The sequence below is a fragment of the Danio rerio genome, chromosome 3 (genome assembly GCF_049306965.1).
Source record: "Danio rerio strain Tuebingen ecotype United States chromosome 3, GRCz12tu, whole genome shotgun sequence".
NCBI lineage: Eukaryota > Metazoa > Chordata > Actinopteri > Cypriniformes > Danionidae > Danio > Danio rerio.
The window spans coordinates 23,249,097-23,271,269 of record NC_133178.1 but is presented as its reverse complement, the minus strand read 5'-3'; the positions used below and the strand labels follow the sequence as shown (position 1 = coordinate 23,271,269).

The 22,173-nt window shown below is 34.4% G+C and overlaps 1 protein-coding gene across 2 annotated transcripts; it reads right to left on the bottom strand.

Moving 5' to 3' along the window:
- Positions 1 to 6,588: 6,588 nt before the first annotated feature.
- On the bottom strand, positions 6,589 to 17,343 carry dnal4a (dynein, axonemal, light chain 4a). Of its 2 annotated transcripts, none has more exons than XM_073939399.1 (4): positions 17,264 to 17,343; positions 14,972 to 15,049; positions 12,710 to 12,793; positions 6,589 to 12,512 (listed from the first exon to the last, which is right to left on the bottom strand). In XM_073939399.1, the coding sequence occupies exons 1-4, from the start codon at positions 17,309 to 17,311 to the stop codon at positions 12,348 to 12,350; spliced, it is 375 nt and encodes a 124-aa protein (XP_073795500.1). In that variant the 5' UTR covers positions 17,312 to 17,343; the 3' UTR covers positions 6,589 to 12,347.
- Between the last annotated feature and the right edge of the window lie 4,830 nt (positions 17,344 to 22,173).

The following is a 22,173-nucleotide window of genomic DNA, read 5'->3' as shown; positions in this document are numbered from 1 at the left end:
GTACTGCAAACACACAGTTGGGCTCAGGCTGCCCATGCTTGGTCAACCCAACTGAAACTGCAAAAGGGGTTCTCTCACCTTTGATTTTTTTGACCCAACCGGTTTATTAATTTTTGTCTTTTGTCTTTACTTAAATGCTTTAGTTCAGCTTACTTGATAATTTTAAGGCAATCGGTTTCATAATATTTTTCCAGTAATGTGAATGCTAATAAGAAGTTACCCTAACTAATTTTTTTGAGTCAACTGTAATGAAGTTTACTTTGTAAATACAAACTGTTTTAAGCTATGCTCACTTAAAATTATTACACTACTTCACTTTTTAAGTAAAGCCAATTGGTTTTAAAGCAACTGGTTTCCTCAATTTTTCTAAGGTCAACTTATTATATTTTAGAGTGCTCAATTGTTAAGTTGCTCAATTGTTAATCTTTGAAACGCCTCCCAAGCACATAACCTATCTCTTTAAATGGGGAAACCTCAAATTCTCCAATTTCAATGAATAATCAATAGAAATAAACATCACTCTCATAAATTTTGCTTCTAAAGTTTAAACATGACAAAAAAAAAGATTATTTTCAGGTTGCCCAATCTAATGAGCATGTGCTTCTGAAAAGAACAAATTCAAGACACCAACCTCCTATTATGGCTTTTTTCTTTTTTCTGGATGTGATCAGACGTCATCCTGTCAATGCATCTACTCTTTCTGTATCATCCCCTGAATCATGCTTGTTAAAACACATATTAACACATAAAATCTTGTTAAAATACACTCCAGAATGTTCGATTGTGCAAACCCCAATTTCTCTGCATATTATGTATTTCAATTCTACAAAGCATCAGACTTTACAATCCTTTGCAGCATCTTTAAGACAACAGCCTGCTGTTTCACTCATAAATACACAAAAGCATCCTGCCATCCTGTTTATTAATACTGTATGTGTCAAGAGGCTAGACGTCAAGCTCAGGGACAGACTATTAAATATTCATCCTCTGTCTTTCTCACACTTTTCTTCTTATGCATTACCTTACCTAATTTCTCCTCCTCTGTCTATATGCTCTCTTTCTGCTGCATCTTTTCATCTTTCACACAGCCTGTTGCTCTGTCATTCGGAATTCAGAAGGAGCTGTTGCACTTTTCGGGTGATGCATTATTTGAGGCACGTGGCATCTGACAGCTTTCCAATTCCTGATATAAAGCATAAATGTATGGATGAAAGCTTAACACACACACAAATAAGAATATAGTGTTAGTGACAAATCTCCACATGTGAAGGAGGAAACGTGTTTGAGATCCTCTACTGGTGCATTCACTCACTGTGCCAAACAATGAATATTTTATTCAGCCCCGAGTGAGAAAGAAAGAGAGCGAGTGAAATAAGAAAGTCGCAACTATCGTCAACAGTTACATAATTAGACACTCTGGCAGATGGGGATAGTATAGCAAAACTACAAACACATCCAGTTCAATGATACAGACGTAAGCTCTGGAGTTAAAAGGCTTATTTATATAAACCTTTTAAGATCATTCAAAAAGTGTAATTTCCATTTCTTACTTTTTTTCAGGCATTTGATCGCTGAATTCAGAATGAAGAGCTGTACTATCCATGAACCCTGAAAAGAAAAATCAGGCAATTAAAATTCTGATGCAATAGCATAGATGGATGGCCGCCGTTGCATCCCTCTTAGCAACAACCCCATTTACAGTATGTGGTCAAAATTACCTGATGAAGTTCAGATTGAGTATTATAATGTAGATGGTTATGTAAGTTATTGAGTGTGGCTTGGTTGTTGGTGCCAGGCTGGTTTGAGCGTCTACTGGGAGTTGCATGCACAATCTTCTCTGGCTTTACAGAGAATATTCTGAAAAATATTCAGTGAGTGGTGTGGGTGAATGTTGATACTGGTTTGACCTGATAGAAATGCAAATAGCAACTAAAACATTCACTTCAACTGAGAATCGCAGAAGGGCAAGGTGCGAATTATAAAATGACAATCAGGGGGGGTGAAGTTTTTCGCTTAAGTTCGATAATATGCCTCAGTGAACCAAATTTATATATTTATTTACATCTAATTTAATAATCAAACTTGTTAATTTTCAGTGTTTTGAGGGATATTGAGTGGTTCTTAATGACATTTGTGATATTAATTAAACAACGACAGGTTGTGTTCCTGCACCTTTTAATGGATGACCATGAAAGACTGCACATATTTGTTATTTTGCTGTTTAACTTCCATGTGTGACCCAGTGTATAATAAAATACAAACTGCTGTTTTGAAGAAACATGTTTTGTAAACACTTATGCCAAGTTCAGGCTGCATGATTTTCAAAGTAGTCGTGTCAGAGGTTTTCACACTGCATGACTGTCTGGGGTAGTGTTTCATCCATGCTTTTTTTTACACTGCAAGATGGATTGGCGACAGGGGGTCACCGACAACTTTGTCTCGGTCCAAAAACATCCCTTACAACTAAACACACACAATAAGTGACATGGTAACATAGTATATTTATTATTAACTACATAATGAGAAAGAAGCCCATAGTTGGGTAGAAAATGTAGCTATTTTGCTCACTTGGCCTTTGAAAGGAATAAGCAATTTCTCCTCGACGCTATTTCTTTTTTGATATTGCTCAGATGACACGTCACACAGACACGGGTGCTCCTGCCAAATTTACTTCTTGCGTCTAAACAGACTTGAGTAAAAGCATTTTGAACTTCTCCCCAACCTCTCACTGGCTTGCAGATACCCATACTAGTGGATGCTGCTTTCTCATTGGCTGTAGGTGATCGCCGATGTAATTTTCTGTCAGAACTCATGTCACACGGCATGATTTTGAATCGCCGACAGGTCCAGATATTTAGCATCCAAATACCTCATGGGTTATTGCAACTCATTGGTGATTCTCTTAGATCACATCTTTGATAGTACACACTGTGTGATTGTTACTCACGTGAACAAGCTGCGATTTGCCTGTGATTTCAGGCATTTGTTTGATTTGTTTGAAAACCTGTCGGCGAGTCAAAAGCAGGGCTAAAATCATGCAGTCTGAATAGTCTGTTGGTGATCTACATTTGTTGGTTTCAAACTGATTAATTAATATTTTTAGCGTAAACATGCATTCACAATGGTACAAACCATTATAGATTAGAGCAAACTATTATTATTTCTTAACTATTAAAGGCAGAACCCCCATACATCTTGTTTTAATGTCCTTAAGGGGGGATCAAGCAGTAACTAGGGAGGTCAGACTGCTCAAAACCCCCCTGTAATTCGCACCCTGCAGAAGGGTATCTCTGAATGTATTAAAGCAGATACATTAGCAAGAGACCACAGTGTTATTCCTGTAAACTAAGAACAAGAGATTGGGGCAATTATTCATCATTGGATAGCTGAAACATTGGAAAAAGAGTTTTGCATTCTGATGCAGCATTCAGATGGAAAGTGTCTTTATCCAATGTAAAAAAAAAAGATAAATAAATGTTGGGTTCAACACAACCGATTTGTTTTGGGACAACAAGAAGCAATTAAGTTAGCTTATTAGTTTTTACAAATCTAAGTGGATTTAACCTGCCTGATCTCACAAGGAAGTGTAACTATTTTGTTTTGTCAGTTTAGTGGCTAATTCATATGAATTCATATGAGTTCAGTTGTATGAAAATGTACAATTTTAAAAAGAAGACACCCTACCTCGTCCCTAAACTCAACTGTCATTGGGGATAACGCAAATCATAGTAAATTGTATGAATGAGATTGTTTGAATACACACAAATTAGCCACTAAATCCTGTGCCTTTGATATAGTGTTGGATTTAATAAATCAATTAAGTTATCCCTCAAGAATTGTGTTGTTCAAATAAGTAATTTGAACAAACAGAAAAACATATTTTTTTGGTTGTATGTGTAAGAACATGAGGCACAATGGTTTGGAATGTTTTTTGGGGGAAAAAAGCACAGTATAAAGCATGGGGGTAAACGGACACAGCCACAGAGTGCCTGTAAACAGAAAGCTGCAACAGTTGCACCGCCTTAGAGATCTTCTGATTGGTCCACTGCTGTAGAACTGACAGAGAAGAGCGAGCTGTCCTGCCAGTGAAACTTGACACACCTCTTGACACAGTGCTTCTAAAAATGCAAGCTAATTGCTCCCACAAATTTGTCAAGTGATTATTTACGTTGAAAAACAATAGAAAAGTAGTTCTTTGTGAACGGTCCCTAATAGGGAATATGCAGAAGCATGCAGAAGAGCTTCTAATTTTGCAGTAACCTGGGTCAAATGTTTAAGGTATTTTTTCTTTAAAAATCAACAATCTCCACTGCCTGAATTATAAAGTGCATCACAGAATCTACAAGTAGCACTGCATTAAATTACATTTTTCCAGGCCAAGTTTTTAAAGATTTTAAATTTATTTAACGCCAGCATTTACAATGGCATGTCTGTGATAGCCTGCTGATCCTGACAGGTGTGTGTGTGTGTTTGTAAACAGCTTTTCAACTCGGTTTACACTTTTACAACAAAATGAATAATTTTTAAATAATATTAATCACATTACAACATCGATGCTATAAAATGAATCGTATAAAATTGAAGAAGTTACATTAACTATTCACCGGAAGTATATCGGTTTGGGGAGAAACACTAGCTCTGCATATACCCTATTGTGTGTATGTATATTTGGCACACTTTGAGCCCCTTAAAAGTAGCCTAACAGCATAATTAAACACAAAAATACTATGGAAGTCCATGGTTACAGGTTTCCAGCTTTCATCAAAATATCTTCTTTAGTGTTCAACAGAAGAAAGATACTTAAACAGGTTTTGAACAGGTGAAGCGTCAACAATGAACTATCCATTAAAGGCAGCTCTGAAAGAAAAAGGGGGTCCAATCCAGTACTAGCAAAGTGTACATTATTAAATGATTGTAATGTGTAAATGTTACATGTAAACGTGACCAACCGACACCAAAAACTGAACTATGCATAAAACAAAAAACAGTAGACTGCTCAAAAAAAACTGAGGGAAACCAAAAGAAAACTGATTTGTATTCATCCCCTCACTGATGTTTTTTTCCCATCATGTTCACTATCGTCATTCCTTTTTCAGCACACACACGCACGCTTATGTAATCACTGTAATCCCTCTTCTGCTTCATCTGAACATTCACCATCTACAAATCACTATATGATGATCCTCCTCAGCTACTACTCTCTCTTTCATCAATCACTCTTTTGGTGATTTTTTTTTCTTTTCCAGGAAGGTTCTGCCACGAATGACAAATTAATTCCAACTCTTTTTTTGTTTTGTTTTTTTTTTGCCTATTTCACGCATATACCCCAAAATGAATTCTCAGATGTGATGTATTCTTACTATCTAATGATCTGGGTTTTAATCTGATCTTTGGCTCTCACTTCTCTTCCCGCAGCGTCTCTCTGTGGTATGTTCCTGGTCAGCAAAATGTCAGGCGGATCCTGCAGTACCCCAGAGACCGCCAAGCTGTTAATGAGGAGCGCAAGCCAAAGACACACACAGATCTGGGCTCAGTTTATCTGAAATACAGAGAAAGAGGGAGGAGGGAGCAGAAAAAAAGGGACTGGAAGATACTCTGGTAACAGATGGAAACTGCACTACTGGACTAAACATAAAGAAAAAATGAAAAGGAGAAGACTGGGAGCATGTAGACTGATAAAACATTTATGAATATGTAAGAAGAAGACAATGACTATTGAAAATCAATAACAGACACAGTCGCAAATATGGCTACTTGGAATAGAACAATATTTAATTGATATTATCTGATTTTGGATGGAAATTGGAAATACGCAGCAGTGATTATTAATACATGAATAAATATGTCAAATAGATTAACATTTATATTAACCCTTAAGCATCCTAATAATAAAGAATAAATAATTCGGGCTGTGTTTCTATAAACATACACTATGCATTGCTAATATTTTCAGTACTATTTGTAGTGTTAATACATGAGCTTTATTTCAATTCCTAAATCTATTTTTAATTCGGGATGACAACTAATTTAGGATCTTTATTGACGAATGCACCTCAAGAAATCCTGTTAGCTGGGATATTTAGTATTTTTATTTTTTATTATTTAGGGGAAATATGTTTATTATGTCATATCATGTATTGATAACAATATACATCATGATCATTTAATAGTTTATATATATATAGACAATACGGAAATTATTATTTCCGTGTTATTATACATTTATATGCATACGTTTCCGTAAGAACCTCTGTTCATTTTTAAACACAAGAGTATTAAAACATATCTTTTAAAGAAAAATGACTTCAATGCAATGATAAAATATGTTAGTTTTAAAATATGATTTCTCAACTGTGCCTACATTTCTAGCACATGATATTCACGAGAACGCCTAAAATTATGCACAGTCAGAGTCAGTTTTCACCCTGAAGGCCGTTTCTCCATATTTCACCAAGCTGCAGATTCAGCAACATCATCGGTGAAATATTAGGCCTTCGGCAGTAAATCATTTTGGCAAGCGAAACACACACTTTTGTGGGATATACAAAGTCAAATGTTGGATCTTCTGATATCACAGTAGACTCATGATTCTTTTTAAAAGTTTATTTATCTAAACAGAGCAATTATTGCACAGTGTTGACATAAAAACAATTAAAAATTGAATAAAAGACCATAAAAACCATAAAAGATTTCTGCATTGACACACTGCAGGATCTTTAGGAGTGAACATTCGGTTAAAATCTTGCCACAGCTGAAAAAAATGCATTATTGTCATGGAAATTGTTTCTCTGGATTACACCTGTAACCTATTGAATATGAGATCAGTATCAAAAGTGTAAAACAGTAACCATTCAACTTGGTGAAAGATTTAAAAACATATTTAAAACAACAAGATGAGTGCATCCTTGTACAGTCAGAGATGTCGATTTAGACTGGAATTACTGAAGTGTCTATTATTACAAAATAAAACTAAACAGCCGATTTGAGCTGAACACAATAACATTGGCACAACCAATGCTCTCAGAACAACTGATCAAACAGTTTCATCAGAATGGTCATTACTTTTGCTATTTCTGCTAGTTGTGCTCATGGTTCAGAAATTACACTTGCAATCAAATCACCAAAAAAGCACAATTTCTGTAAATGCATAAATTCTCCATGAACACCGTACCATCAAAATAGCGTTAAAAACGACACTGTAAAAAAAATCTGTAATTTCCGTACATTGTGATTCACTGTTTTTTTTTTGTTTTTGTTTTGTTTTTTGAATTGCATTATGGGACTTTAATCTCTGCTTGGTCTACTTTTGATGTTGAAAATTCTAACTCTACAATTTACAAGGTTCCCAGACTTCTTAAAAAGTACTTAATTTTTAGACATGCGAATTTAAGGCCTGGAAAGTATTAAAACAAACATAGGTCATTGAAAGTTCTTGAATTAAATTTTAAATTAAATTTGTTTATGGTTTTATTTCAACAATTCTACTAAATTTGTCAAAAACAGAGTGAAAAAATGATAAATTCTTAAATAAATAATCTTCCATTTAAATATGTACAAACATGTTTTAAAATATCATTTCAACATTTCAAAAACTACATTTAAATATTACCAACACTGTATTCAGCAAATTTAAAGTTCGATAAACATGACTTTTTAAGATGGTCAAACTTTTTCAAAGTATATTTCACATAAATATTAGGTGTAGCCAGGTGAAATGTCAAGTACTTTAATGGCGCTCCATATGCTGGGGTATGAATTACAAAGTGCTTGCTTTAATATTGATGGTGCTTTAAAAAGTCATTTTATCTGCTGTTCATGAAAGCATGGGAACCCTGAGTTTAACAAAGTGACTTTTATTGACATTTTAGTAGTTTGAAATTATATAATGTATAAGAAAGAATATAGAGAAATAAGTCTGGAAAAATATCAGGAAATGTTCTGGCAGTTTATAAAAATGTTTTTGTACTGCGATATACAACACCAACAACACTGTAAAAAATGCAGTGTTCCACACAATTCAATCATGCTCTCCCGACTCCCAACATAAATTAAGCTAACTTAACATTTTAACCAATTTATGTGGACTGAACATAAAAAATTAAGTTGTCCCAATTAAATCTCAAGAGCTTTGTTGTTTCAGCTCATTTTAAATACATAGTTTGAACGAGCAAAAAAAGAAAATGTTTTTTTTAAGTGAATAAATCACTTTAAACTATTAAAAATGTTCATAAAAGTCATTTGGAAGAAAGATCAGGGACCCCAATGCCATTTAAAATCATAAATGGGAGAAAATAAACTAGAATTACAAAAAACAGAAAACAGAAATTTTTTACAGTGTAATAACTGAACAAAATTCACCTGTCGAGTTACAAATTAAGACAGTGAATGGCAGCATTTATGAAATTCAGGGCTGTAAAATGGTAAAAAGTACCAATTGTATTATTGCACAACTACAGAAACTGTCGGGAATAAAGTAAAAAAACACCACCAAAAAAAAACGTCATAATCATATCACATTCAAGTATTCGTGATCCAGAAAGGCTGGTTACATACACATAAAAAACATGGCACACGATTCCTGGAGTGAGAATGAAAGGACAGAGAGAGAAAAAAACAGCAACAGAGAAAGAGAAATGTGAAACAGGTGGCAGAGCAGCCCACTGTGAGAGCCACTGCTGGACAGGAAACAGAATGAAAGAGACATGCACAGGAAAAAAAAAAGAGAGAGAGAGAGAGATGATATATGAAATGGACGCACATTCTGTCCTGCACAGTCTCACACAGAAAGCACACTCCTACGACAACCTGCCAGACAAATACAGCAGAGTGTTCAGAGCCTCAAAAAGACAGAAATGCAGACTGACACTTCAGTGGCTGCACAGGACATCAGTGCATATGCATTGCAAAAGACATGGATGGAGCTACATTAAAACAATGTATCTTGCCGCTAGTAATCCATTTTACTTCTCTAATGTAATACACTACTGTTCTCCATAGGCATAAGGTGAGAAGCTTGTAAATTGCAGATGACATATATTTGGTGGAATAAAAATATATATTTTCTTTCTCTCTGCTAGAGGTGTTAGACAAATATGTGGGGCTGATAAGAAAATAATCCATATTCATGATGTCAAAGTTAGCCTACTTCCTAAAAATGTAGTTATGCAATAGGGTTGTCGCGATACGATTAATTCATCTTACGATCCGATACCAAGCAGTACTGCGATACTGTAATTCATAACTCAAATTATAAAGAAAATTGTCAGAAATACTATATTTTACATGTTATAATAGGTCTTGTGTTTAATTCACAATTCTCTTTTCATTAAAATAAGTATTATTTGCACGTCACTTAAAACTACGTCACTATGTTCACCTAAAATGTATTCATTCTTTTTGTTTATTTTGTAGAAAACAGACCAAAAAAAAAATAAAGACAAAAACAAATTGTACCAAATTAAATTTGTTACAAAGATAGCAAAAAGAAATAAGGCTATATGAAGTGGTCAAAAATTGTTTCAATGTTTCCTGTTGCTATTTTGGGCTTTTCATCTATAGTTTTTTTTTCAGTCTTATCAGGTAACAATCTAAAGTAATTCAAAATTTTACTTTGTGAGTCGTTTCTTTTTAAAAGATTGTCTTTTCTATAAAAAAATGGTCTATTGTTGCACAAGTGTGTGAGCGTTTTAATGACTTTTCCACATCCAACATTATCTATTGTAGATAAACAGTTAATGATGATACTACCGTTTGGAAACTACAGTGGCACTGCCAGTATTTTGAAGCCATAGTATCGCGATACTACCATAGAGTATAACCATGCAACCCTTTTATGTAACAAAAGCAGCAATGTTACAAATACTGAAAAAAGCATATTGTTCATATAGAAGTTCAATATTTAATTTATTTAGGCCTATTATTTATTTGCTTGCTTGCTTGGTTTGGGACTTGTGGAGCTGTGCATCGATGGATTTGCTCTTCGGTGCTTAGACTTTCAGCATGGAAAATTAAACCACACTGAACTGAACTGAACTTCAACTCTGAAAACTGGACTGACACTAGACAATAGACAATGTTGCATGCTATTACTGACAGCAAGCCAAATCTGACTGTATTTATGAGATGAACATTTTGACAACAAAGAGCAAGGAGAATACATCACATGTTGTCTGAAGTAAGTAAGATTGCAGTACTGAGAGGGAAAATTAGAGATCATTCTCAAGCTTCTGTTACTTCAGTCTATAGCGAATGTGAATGGATAGTGATTGTGTTCTACCGTGAGCTTGGTTACCTTTAATTAGGTTGTAACTGCAGGACACTAAAATGAGATGTGAAATGCAGGACTGTCCTAAGAAATACCAACGTAATTTTACGGCAATTCATAACTTTTTGATTTAGTTGCTAAATCAAATAAACTGGTACAATCTAATTTCTACAATTTAGTACGATTTGCTCATCAACCAATGGCGGTTGGGTTTAGGGGCGGGGTGGAGTTGGGTGCCAAACCTTCTTTTTAAAATCATACATTTTCATACAACTAAACGAATTAGCTGAACGAAAAAAGAAGTTTATGCTGACTCAAGCTGTTGGTAAATCTGGCCCTACGTTTGTGAAGTGATAATGGTGAAAATTCAGCTTTGCCATCACAAAAACTAATTACATTTTAAAGTCTGTGTGAAATCAAAATGTTTATTTCACCAGTGCACATAGTTGATCTTAAGGAGAACTATTAAATGTAAAGTTAATCCACCCCAAAAAATTGTTCTGGTAATCTTTAATTAATATCTGCTCTGAAATGGCAGTGCTTCTGTAATAATGTCAGTCTGACGGCATGGGTGAAATACGAGCCACACCCCTTTAACTGAGAGGAAAAATGAAAAATGAGAGGAACACAATTCCATTTCAGTTGGAAATATTGTACTGAAATAGTCCAAAGTCCACAGTCCAAAAACATGCGCCATGTGATATAGGTGAATTGGGTGCGCTAAATTGTCCATAGTGTATAGCTGCGTCCCAAATCGCATACCTATGTACTATTCTACGCCATTTTGTAGTATAAATAGTGTAAGTAGTGTGTTTACACTGAAAATTCTAAAAATGTGCATTTTAATTACCTTGATGATGCACTCATTCAGCTGGTAAAATTAAGTGTGTAATGATGGACCCTTCACTCACTCAACGACCGCAGGTTTGCTCAGATAGCGGAAAGGGCAGAGTCATGGGGCGCACATGTTAAATAACTTTATTTATTTTGAATGGTGAAAACAAAATTTTCCTACGAGAGTGGTTATAGTCTCCCGATGGTAAATTCGGTTAAACTCATGGCAGGTATTATTTCATAATTTGGTAACAATTTGAATTTATGCATAATAAAAAACATTAGTGCTCCATTTGGGACGACACTTGTATACATATACTATGCTGTTGAGTGTGTAAGTGTATAAGTACAAAGTGCATGAGTGCATAGTATGACATATGAGACGCAGCTTATGTGTGTGAATGAGTGTGTATGGATGCTTCCCAGTGATGGGTTGCAGCTGGAAAGGCATCCGCTGCATAAAGCATACGCTGAATAAGTTCGCAGTTCATTTCGCTGTGGCGACCCCAGATTAATAAAGGGACTAAGCCAAAAAGAAAATGAATGAGTAACAGTATTGTAGTTTTTACCTGTATTTTGATCAAATAAATGCAGCCTTGGGGAACGTAAATTTTACTGACCCCAAACAATTGAACAGTAGTGTATTGCTAAGAGAAATCATCAATTTTAGAATTTGACTAGAAGAAAGTGTTATATACTAAAATAAATTAACAAATGATTGAGTCAAGCAAAAACGACTTTGCTAAAAACAAAGACTAAATGTTAAATGCTATTCATGCCAATGGAAAAGGAAATTTGTGAGAGGTGAGGCATTTGTTTTGATGAAATATTAGGCAAAGGTTTTCTTTGGAATAAAGTGCTATGATGAACTGTGCACAACATGACCAGGAACATGCTTTAAGAAAGTAAAAAGCTCAGAAACCAGACAGAAACTATAAATGTTCTTAACTAGGACCTGCAGTCAGTTGCAATGAACTTAGTTCCAGTAAAGTTTATTAAAATGCTTAAAAAGGTAAACCTGGTCAAATCCAAGTGTTCAGCTCAAGCTGAAGCCAATAAAATTTAAGATAGAGAAAGATGTTCTGCAGAAGTGCACCGGAATCTGTATATTTCTCACCATTCCCAATTTCACACATTTGTACACATGCACACTCGCATACACACGTCAAGTCAAATAGGGCTGCATAGATAAAACGGGTCCATGAGTTTAAATATCTCACACTGGCGATCGTGTGGACAGGAAGTGACATCAGGAGCATTTCCAAACGCACACAGCCAGACTTCCACCGAAGAACATGTAGAGTAGGTTCCTGACTTCGTGGGTCACCTCAAACCCAAAGCCCTCACCGATCACCACATGCCACGAACTGCCAAACTTCTTATCCATGGACTCCTTGATCATCTTGGCAGCACTCTGAAAATAGAGCGGACCAACGAGATGAAAGCATGTAGGCTAGTAGAACAGTCCAGATGGCCAGACTGCCAGTGTGTGAAGCGTCCTGACTCACTACTAGACAGAAACACGAAGCCCAACCCCACCTGTGTCACCCGGGGAGCACATTTATCCCATAGCAGTCGCTTCATAACATAAGCACACATAAACTGACTGACCTCATTGTTGGAGGCGAATTTCTCACAGGCCGTGACGCAGAGCTCCATGGTCTCCACACGCATCTCCTCTGGCATATCAGTATGCTAAAGACAAAACAACAGAAACTAGTCTCTAGATCTTGTTTAGGGCAGTATACTATATTAATGCATACAGCTTCAGCATCAAAATATATACAGGTTATAGTTAAACTGAATAATGTAGTTGACCATCTCCCCAGATTGGTTGGTAAGCAAACTGCTAGTGTTTTCTTTCTGTTCTTGTGATCAGAGTTTTTTAAACCAGATAAATGGGTAGGAATAAATATCTGGGTGACTCTGACAAGAGCGACTTGGTCAATGTACAGTCTCTTTGAAATGCTAAGGTGTGTGGGTTGCCCCGGGTCAGAAATGGTAAGAAATACTCAATAGTTTTTTTGTGTGTGTGGAGGAACAAACCACAAAGCAGCGACTGCCCAAGGCTTATTGACAAAGAAAGATATCCAATCTGATGTAAGCCAAAAGAAGTTCTAATGTAACACATGTAAGTCTGCTGGAGCTAGAATGCATCAGAATGTATATGATGGCTATCTATATCATTATATGAACCTATATTTAAGTGTCTAAAATGAATGGTGGAAGCAATGGAAGACCAACAGCAAATTAGGCAGGTGATCATAATATTTTAGTTTATCTGTGTATACTTGTAAACCAGTGTTTCTCAACCATGTTCCTGGGGGACCACCAGCTCTGCCCATTTTCCAAGTCTCCTTTATCAAACTTAATCAAAATCATCAACTCATTAGCAGAGACTGAAACACCTGTAATGGGTGTGACAGACAAATAGACACCCAAAACATGAAGTGTTGGCGGTCATCCAGGAACGTGATTGAGAAACACTGGTGTAAACTGTATTTATTATTTATATATTATATACTGAACTTTAGCTGAAATAAATGCAGCATTGGTGAGAATTAGAGACTTTCAAAAACATTTACTTCCAGTGATGTGAAAGTATTTGAATAGGATAATTCAGCCAAAAATGAACATTCTGTCAATAATTACTCACCTTTTTGGATAAAATCCGAAAGCTGCCTGATCCTTTATAGACAGCAAAAAACTTTTTGTGCTCACATAAAACTAAAATAACAACTTTATTCAGCCATTTCTTCTCCAGTGTCAGTATAGTGTGCGCTGAATAAAATTGTAATTTTTGTTTTATGTTCACACAAAACTCTTCTCATAGCTTAGTAATATTCTGATTGAACAACCGAAGGCATTTGGTCTGTTTTGAGGATGTCTTCTTGGCATTTTTTCTGGACTTTAAATGAGTTGGGAAACTTGCTGTCTATGTAGGATGAAGAAGCCCTCAGATTTCACCGAAAAAAATCTTCATTTGTTTTTTCGAAGATGAACAATGACCTCAAGGGTTAATAAAAACATGAGGATATTAATATAATTTTAATTTTGGTAGAACAAACCCTTTTTATAACAGAAATATATAATATGAGGATCCATGTTCTGACCAATGCAGTGCATGAAGTTATAATTGAAAAAGATTGTCATCCATAAAGATTAAAATAAAAGTTAAATAAAGATGCAGTGTAACTAACATGCATACATCACTTCACATCATAATATTTTAAAAACGTACCTTTGTGCAATTTAAATGTATCTCACACTTTTTGCACATTTTCTTTCAATTACGGGTAAAGGTCAACATTGTGAAAAGCAAACTTAATAATGTGAAAACTAGGGAGATATAAAATAAGGCTGAGAAATCAAGACAGAATGCAAGAAATGTGCAGAAATCAAGAAAGCATACAAGCTTGTAAGTACACTCATAAAATGCCTTTTGCTGCATGTTCAAACTACTTATTTAAAATGAGTTGAAACAACACAATTCTTTGTGTTTTTTTGGGGCAACCTAACTGTTTTAAATATTAAATTCATTTAAATTAGTAAAAACGATTAAGTTAGCTTAATCGATTTGTGTTGAAAAAACATGGAAGGAATTGTGTAGAACCCAGAATTTGTAATAGTGTTCAAGAAATAACTTCTAAAGAAAGAGTAGCAATTATTTATTTTATTTGTATTTAGTTAATCCTGTGCCTGATATTGACGTCTATGCATGCATAATGGTCTAAAAAATTGAATCATGATAAAATCAAACTCTTGATGAAAGATGGAAAATGGAGCACTTTAAATGATTTAGCAGACAAACAGAGACACATCCATAACTGGTAATTTGTATCTAGGTCACAGCATCCGCCGTGCTGCACCCACCCTGATCAGCGGAAAGCTTTGCAGTCTTTTGTAGTCGGCATCCTCTTTTTTACCATCACCGGTTTCTGCCATCCTTTCCTTCACTAAAAAAAAGAGAAAGAGAGAGAGACAGAGGGATTAGTCCTGTCTGGTGAAAAGGAAAACTAGAACATTAGGTCAAACCTCTCACATGTAGTTAAAAATTGGGTGAAGTTTCTTATGTGCATAGCATTTGAAAGAGAATGAACAACACATATGCATCTCTTTAAGTAAACCTTCAAGAAATGTTATTAGAATTTTAAGCAAAATATGAAATTCTCTTGCAGGGTGACTGTACTCATCAAATATGCGTATTTATCCAAATGAATGCTGAGGCTGCAAAAAAAATATTTTTAGTTTAACTGTTGTTATCTAGTTGGGCTCTATTTTCCAAAACACTAATTAGGAATTTATACATTGATTTATTGTGCAGCCTTAATCAATGTCACACATAGTGCATATTACAAGCATTGCAGTAGATATTGATTTAATTTTGCTTTTCATTAGGTATTATTATTAAATGTCAATTTTTATACCTCCTTTACACCTACAAATAATACCTTTCGGTGATATTTTTATCTTTTTTTATATCTTAGCGCTGATTGCTATTTTTTGGCATGATATAAACAAGCATGAGTAGAACTAATTTTTAAAAATGTCTTCTTTTGTAGTCTGAAAACAAAAGAAATGGCTATGGCATTTACACAAAAGTAAATAAATAATTCTCAGCTTTTCTTAACTTACACTGTAAGTGTTATGATTCCACATAATAAAACAAAACTATGCTAATAAACAAAAAATAAGTAATAGTTTCACAAAAATAAAACGCTAACATATCATACAGTCCATGTAAAACAATAGCAGCTGTCTATTATCGTGCATACTGATTTCATGCCCAATGAGATATGTAGTAGTACCTAACTTGCCTAATTTTCACACAATTTTGACCATTTAAAACAACTCAAATATTATTTTAAAATGCGAAGAAAATAACAAGCTCCAAACATCTAATGGGTCAAGCGAGGGTTTCAAGCATTAAAGCAAGTAAAAGTTTAAAATTTAGCACCAGAAATCGTCCTGAAGAACTAACTTTTAGATATTATCATCTCTAATTACATATTTATCATATCTAATTTAGATATTAATCATATCTGATATTCAAAATAAAAATACTACTTAATACAACTTGTTTTTTAGTGATGAGTTGCAGCTGGAAGGGCATCAGCTGCATAAAGCAAATGCTGGATAAGTTGTCGGTTCATTTCACTGTGTTGACCCCTGATTAATAAAAGGACTAAGCCAAAAAGAAAATGAATGACTATATGGTACAGATCAGAATAAGTATAGACTATTTTGTGTATTCATGTAGTACATTTTGAATTGATATTTAAATAAAAAAATAAAAATAAAAAAATATATATATATATATGTAAACACATATATATATATATATATATATATATATATATATATATATATATATATATATATATATATATAAACATATATATATATATATATATATATATATATATATATATATATATATATATATATATATATATAAACATATATATATATGTTTATAAACATTTATTTAAATGATTCAAAAGCATATACTTTAACACCGTTTTATGTAGCCTATATTAATTCACTTTAATGAATATCGTTTTATTTTGGCCACCAAGATGTCTCCGAGTCTAAACGTTTACTTTCTTCTCCTTTTACGTGATCTAAAACCTTTCTGCTAAAAAGTTAAAAGCAAGCTTATTTGTCAACTGTCCTACAAACCATATAATATAAATTAATAAAAACGCTTTTACATGTTTGGCACAAACATTCATTCTTTAAAACGGTCAGCACTACTGGTGTTTACTTAAACATTGACATATGTGAACAAATAAACTCGTTGAATTAATGCATGATTAGAGAAAACTGCACGATACAGATTGGAAACCGAATCAGCCCAACATGTAATTGCAAATATCAAACTAATTTTAATGAGCTCAAATAATAAGTAACTGTCATACGCATTGATGTTAGCAGTCTTGGCGCATCGTAATATATGAATAAAGATTTAAATTAAAATAACACGTGTCGATTTAGCGTTTGTTTTTAGCATCTTTGAGCTAATGTTGGCTAGCTAGCGCGCTCGTCTCTATCTCCTATTACTCAACGACGGAGAACTGACTGAAAAAATGGACGAATATAAACAAGAAAATCATTAAAAGCTCCGTAAACGCTCGTTTATGTCGACACATGTATATAACCTACCGTTCTGTCACGATTTATACAGACTCTCTCCTCCGTTAGTGTTGTCATGGAGACATCCAGGCCTTTGCAACCTTCTACTCACGTGACATGTTCATTTCCGCCTCCGTCTAACTTACCTTCTTTTACTTAAGTAACAGTACTTATTTAATAGTACTTTTTTGCATAAGGTTAGCAGTATGATTGTTTTAAATGACACAACTTTATCCTTTGAAACTCAATATAATATTTAATATGATGTTTCATATAATGATTTCCAATGCATTTCCAAGAAATTATCTGAAGATTAAATGAAGATAAAATAAAATCCTGATGTCATTAATTTTTTAAGCTTAATCAAATTAACCTTATGAGTCCATTGAACTTATATTACGTTAAACTGGTTTAAAACAGCTTGCTTGACCTATAAAATAGACTATGCACAGCTAGAGTTTTAAAGACAACGATAAACTTCTGGTGAAAGCTTAATGTGACTATTTTCTTTTTTTGCAACTTTATGTTTATTTTGAACATTCAATTGAGTACAATCATACGGCATTTCAAGGTACATTGGTATCTCAGTATGTGAACTTAGGTGGTATAAAAATTACGTGCATTATTGTCAGGTGTATTTACTACATAGTAGTACTCAAATTTTGTAAATTATCAAGTGAAAAACAGCATAAAGAGAAGAAAAATAAAATAAATAAATAAAAAAATAATAAAAAAATATATAAATAAATAAAATAAATAAAAAATATATAAATAGATAAATAAATAAATAATAATAATAATAGGAAAAAGATAAAATAAAAATACAATAATCAAAAATAAATGAAAATTAAAACACTATTTACATCCAGGGTTAGAACACATGTCATAATATATTTCCTTCAAGAGGAATCTCAAGTGGCCATCTTCATTATACATATGGGGACACATTATAATATGAATAAGTGTAATCATATACATGTACATGCATTAGCATATATTTATCTATCAGAGCATCATCTTCTATTCATTTATAGCAATAAAGTCAGGTCTTCTAACTAAAATATATTCAACCCATTTCCTCCATTTTCTCAGGAATATATCTTTCTTTAAGTTGACAACGAAGGTGATTCTTTCCATTGTATAAATCTCAATAGTTGCGTCTATCCAATTACTAAGGGTTGGTCGCTCTTGCTGTAGCCATTTGCGTGTGATTGCTTTTTTGCTGGCAGCCATGAGAGCACGCATAAGGTATTTATTGTCTGCCGTTACCATATCTGGATCCACACAGCCAAAATATAACAATTTACTTTCTAGAGGTATATCTTTTTCAAATATATGTTCAAGAGCCTCCTGTATTTCTTTCCAGTATTCTTGAATATACATACATTCCCAAAAGATATGATAATGGTTTGCTTTATTGCATCCGCAGTTACGCCAGCATTTTGGAGACTTATTTGTATATTTAGCTGTTAGTGCTGGTGTTTTGAAATATCTAATAATGTTTTTCCAACAGTTTTCTTTCCAGTTTAATGAGCTTGTTGATTTCCATTGAAATTCCCATATATTTGTCCACTCCTTATCAGTGAATGTTGTTCCACTTTCTGTCTCCCATTTTTCTTTTATATAATTTGTGGATTGTGTTTTCATACTTCTCAGACTCTTATATATCAGAGAGACTATTTTGTACTTTATACCTGATGTGTGAGCTTTTTTAATTATATCTATCAGTGGATTCTGATTGTCTTCAAGTTTTCCTTTTATTTTCTGATCATAATAGTTTCGCACTTGGACGTACCTATAAAAATCTTGATTTTCAAGTAGAAAATTGTCCTTTAATTGTTGAAAGCTTAAAATTTCTCCCTTTTTAATGATGGTACTGAAGGAAGTGATTCCCTTGTTTGCCCATAATTTGAATCTGTTATCCAATCTTAATGTGACTATTTTCAATTTCACAAGGTTGTTTTTACAGCATCGATGTTGTACTGTAATTACAATACATTCAGTTAAATAGACTTAAGCTTTCATTTAGCTGTCCAAGCATAAAACGAGATTAAAGACCATTGTAACCACTAGCACCCATCATTAGCAACAGGTTAGTGCAGAAATTACATTGAATATACTGGGGTAAAATAAACTGTCATATTTTAAAGACATGTCGGGGGAAATAGGTTTTAATGCTGTGTTTCTTGTCCGATCTGAGACCCACTTCACATTGTATATCTAACAGGCAGTGAAGATCGATTTTTGAAGTAATCAGATCCTGAATGTGTCAATTTTGTCATAGAAAGACACAAGTTCACTGGAAGCCCTTGGTCTGCCTGGCTGAAAATTAAGGTCTGTGAGCATATAGCCCATTAAGTTATAACATAATTAACTTAGTTTAACGCATTACAATGAACCAACAACAAGTCATTTTTAGTGTACTTTTTTGTTAGTGAATTCCGATTATTGACAAAAATAAAGGGAAATGGCTGGAAAGTGTGTTTTTGTGTTAATATAAGGTCAGCCAGTTGGTGTGCCACATAAATCTGGCAGCAAACCTTGCTTGTTTGTAGATTATAATGGCATTAAAGCCTTTCTCTCCTAAATCATAGGAGGAAGAGAGGTAATCCCAGCTGGAATTACGGCATTTTGGAGATTAAGGGAACTACTAGGAAATGTGGGCCAGAGTACAGTGTGATAGGTGAACAAGTGTGTGGAATTGTTTTCATGCAGCCTTACAAAGCAGCTTTAAAAAGTAGCCTACATTGCATATTTTGTTTTATCCCAACCAAATCAGGAATGCTGGACAATACCTCTTATATCTTTAATTTTTCATCTCTTTCAGTCCACGTGCAGATGTTATAGAGCGAGATGCCATCAACACCGCCAACACAAATATCAGTATTTCATAACAGAGACTAGAGGTTAAAAGACTTCCTACACATCTTCATCATCCACATCTCCTCAGGGTGCGTTATTGTTTGTCTGTTCTCTCAGAATTTTCACTGCTTTTCTGAACCTTCAGTACAGTGTCAGCGCTCTTAGAGCTGTATTTAAACCTCAAACGCAGTTGGAGAATCTCAGCTGAACATTGCAGGATGGTGGAGCTCGGAATTAAAGTCACCATCAAATCATATGCTGGATAAGTTGGTGGTTCATTCCGCTGTTGTGACCTGATTAATGAATGAATGAATGAATGAATGAATGAATGAATATCACAGCATTATCCACTTCCTTGTTTCCTAATTTTTTAGTTATCCTACTGTTTGCTTCACTATATGTGCCCTCTTGCCTTAGCCTTTTGTTTTCTGACAAGTTCCTTTCATTTCTTGTAATCCCGTGATATCTGAGCATTCCTTTTCTTGCCTTTGTTTCGTTTTATTTTATTTTTTTTCTAGACTGTTTAAATAAATTCATGTTAAGCTGCATTTGTGTCCTTCATCTCTGTTATTCCCTGCACTTAATGCCAGTCCATGACAACTCAGATCTAATGCTTATGTGTTTATAATATTTTAAAATATGGCTAAGGCCACATCCCCCAATGATTACTTCCTGAAGCTAAGCAGGCTTGAGCCTGGTCAGTACCTGGATGGGAGAACACATAGGAAAACTAGGTTTCTGTTGCAAGTTGTGTATAGTAAGGCCAGCAGGGAATGCTTGACCTGGTCTGTGTGAGTCCTAATGCACCAGTACAGTGAAAGGGATGCCACACAAAGGGATGTCTGGCTGCAGACCTGGTGCAGTGCGATCTGGGCTGCATCCAGTGCTTTTTAATAAGCTCACCTAACCCTTACCCCTAACCCTACCCGTCACAGTGACGCCACTAGCCCCATTTGAGTGCATTGTGTCTGACATTGCATTGCTGAGTGATGCAGTCTCAGCTTGCATAATAAAGGCTGCATTCAGATACTATTGTACTTGAGTGCTGTCTTACAAATGAGACAATAAACAGAGGTCCTGACTCTCTGTGGTCATTAAAAATCTCATGGAACTTCTCATAAAGAGCAGAGGTTTCCTGGCCAATTTCCCTTCATCGATCCTTATCCATCATGGCCTTCCAATCATCCCATCCACTGAATTATCTCTTTCACTGTCTCTTCACTCCCCCTATACCTGATGTGTTGTGAGCGCATTGGCGCCATTGTCTTGTGGCTTCTGTCCTATTATCCAAGTGAATGCTACACACTGGTGATGGTGTGGAGAGACCCCTCCCCCCATGATTGTGAAGCGCTTTGGTTGGATGGCCATACATGATAATTGCGCTATATAAATGCACATTACATGATGTTTGCATTACAAAACAATGTCTGATGCATTGAACGAGCAAAATATATAAAAATATATTTGTTTTGCAATAATTTTCTAATTACACATAAAATAATATCAAGTTGTTTGTCTCATCAGATATCACTTATATTTATTGTTTTACATTTCTTTCACAAAATGGCTCACAAATCTTAAATAAGAAATTCTTATTTCTTAATATTTAGCAATGTACATCTTCACACAGTTTTTACTGAAAGAATTTTGCAAAACTTTACAAATTCTGTTAGACTGCATTGCAATTTACCTATTTTTGATTATTGGGCTGGGCTTGTTAATGCCTTTGGCATTAACGGCCTTGTATTGCAGTATATATTGTAAATTATTTATATAAATTATATAATTTTTAAATCTGTGGGCATGTAAGCTTTAATCAGAAGTTTAATAACTTCCTCCCACTCTTCAATGACATCTCATCTCTAATGATGTGATTACTTCAAGTGTGAGGACAGCACAAGCTGTCAGTCACCTGAAGCTAGCTTAACTGATATTAAATGATCCAGTCTTATCAATTCTTGATGGAAGTCATATGCTTCATTTCGTTTCACCTGCATATAAATCACACTTAGAAAAGATTAGCTCAAATTCTCTTTCATGCTGACTTGAAAAGGGTGTACAGTGTTATTTAAACATCC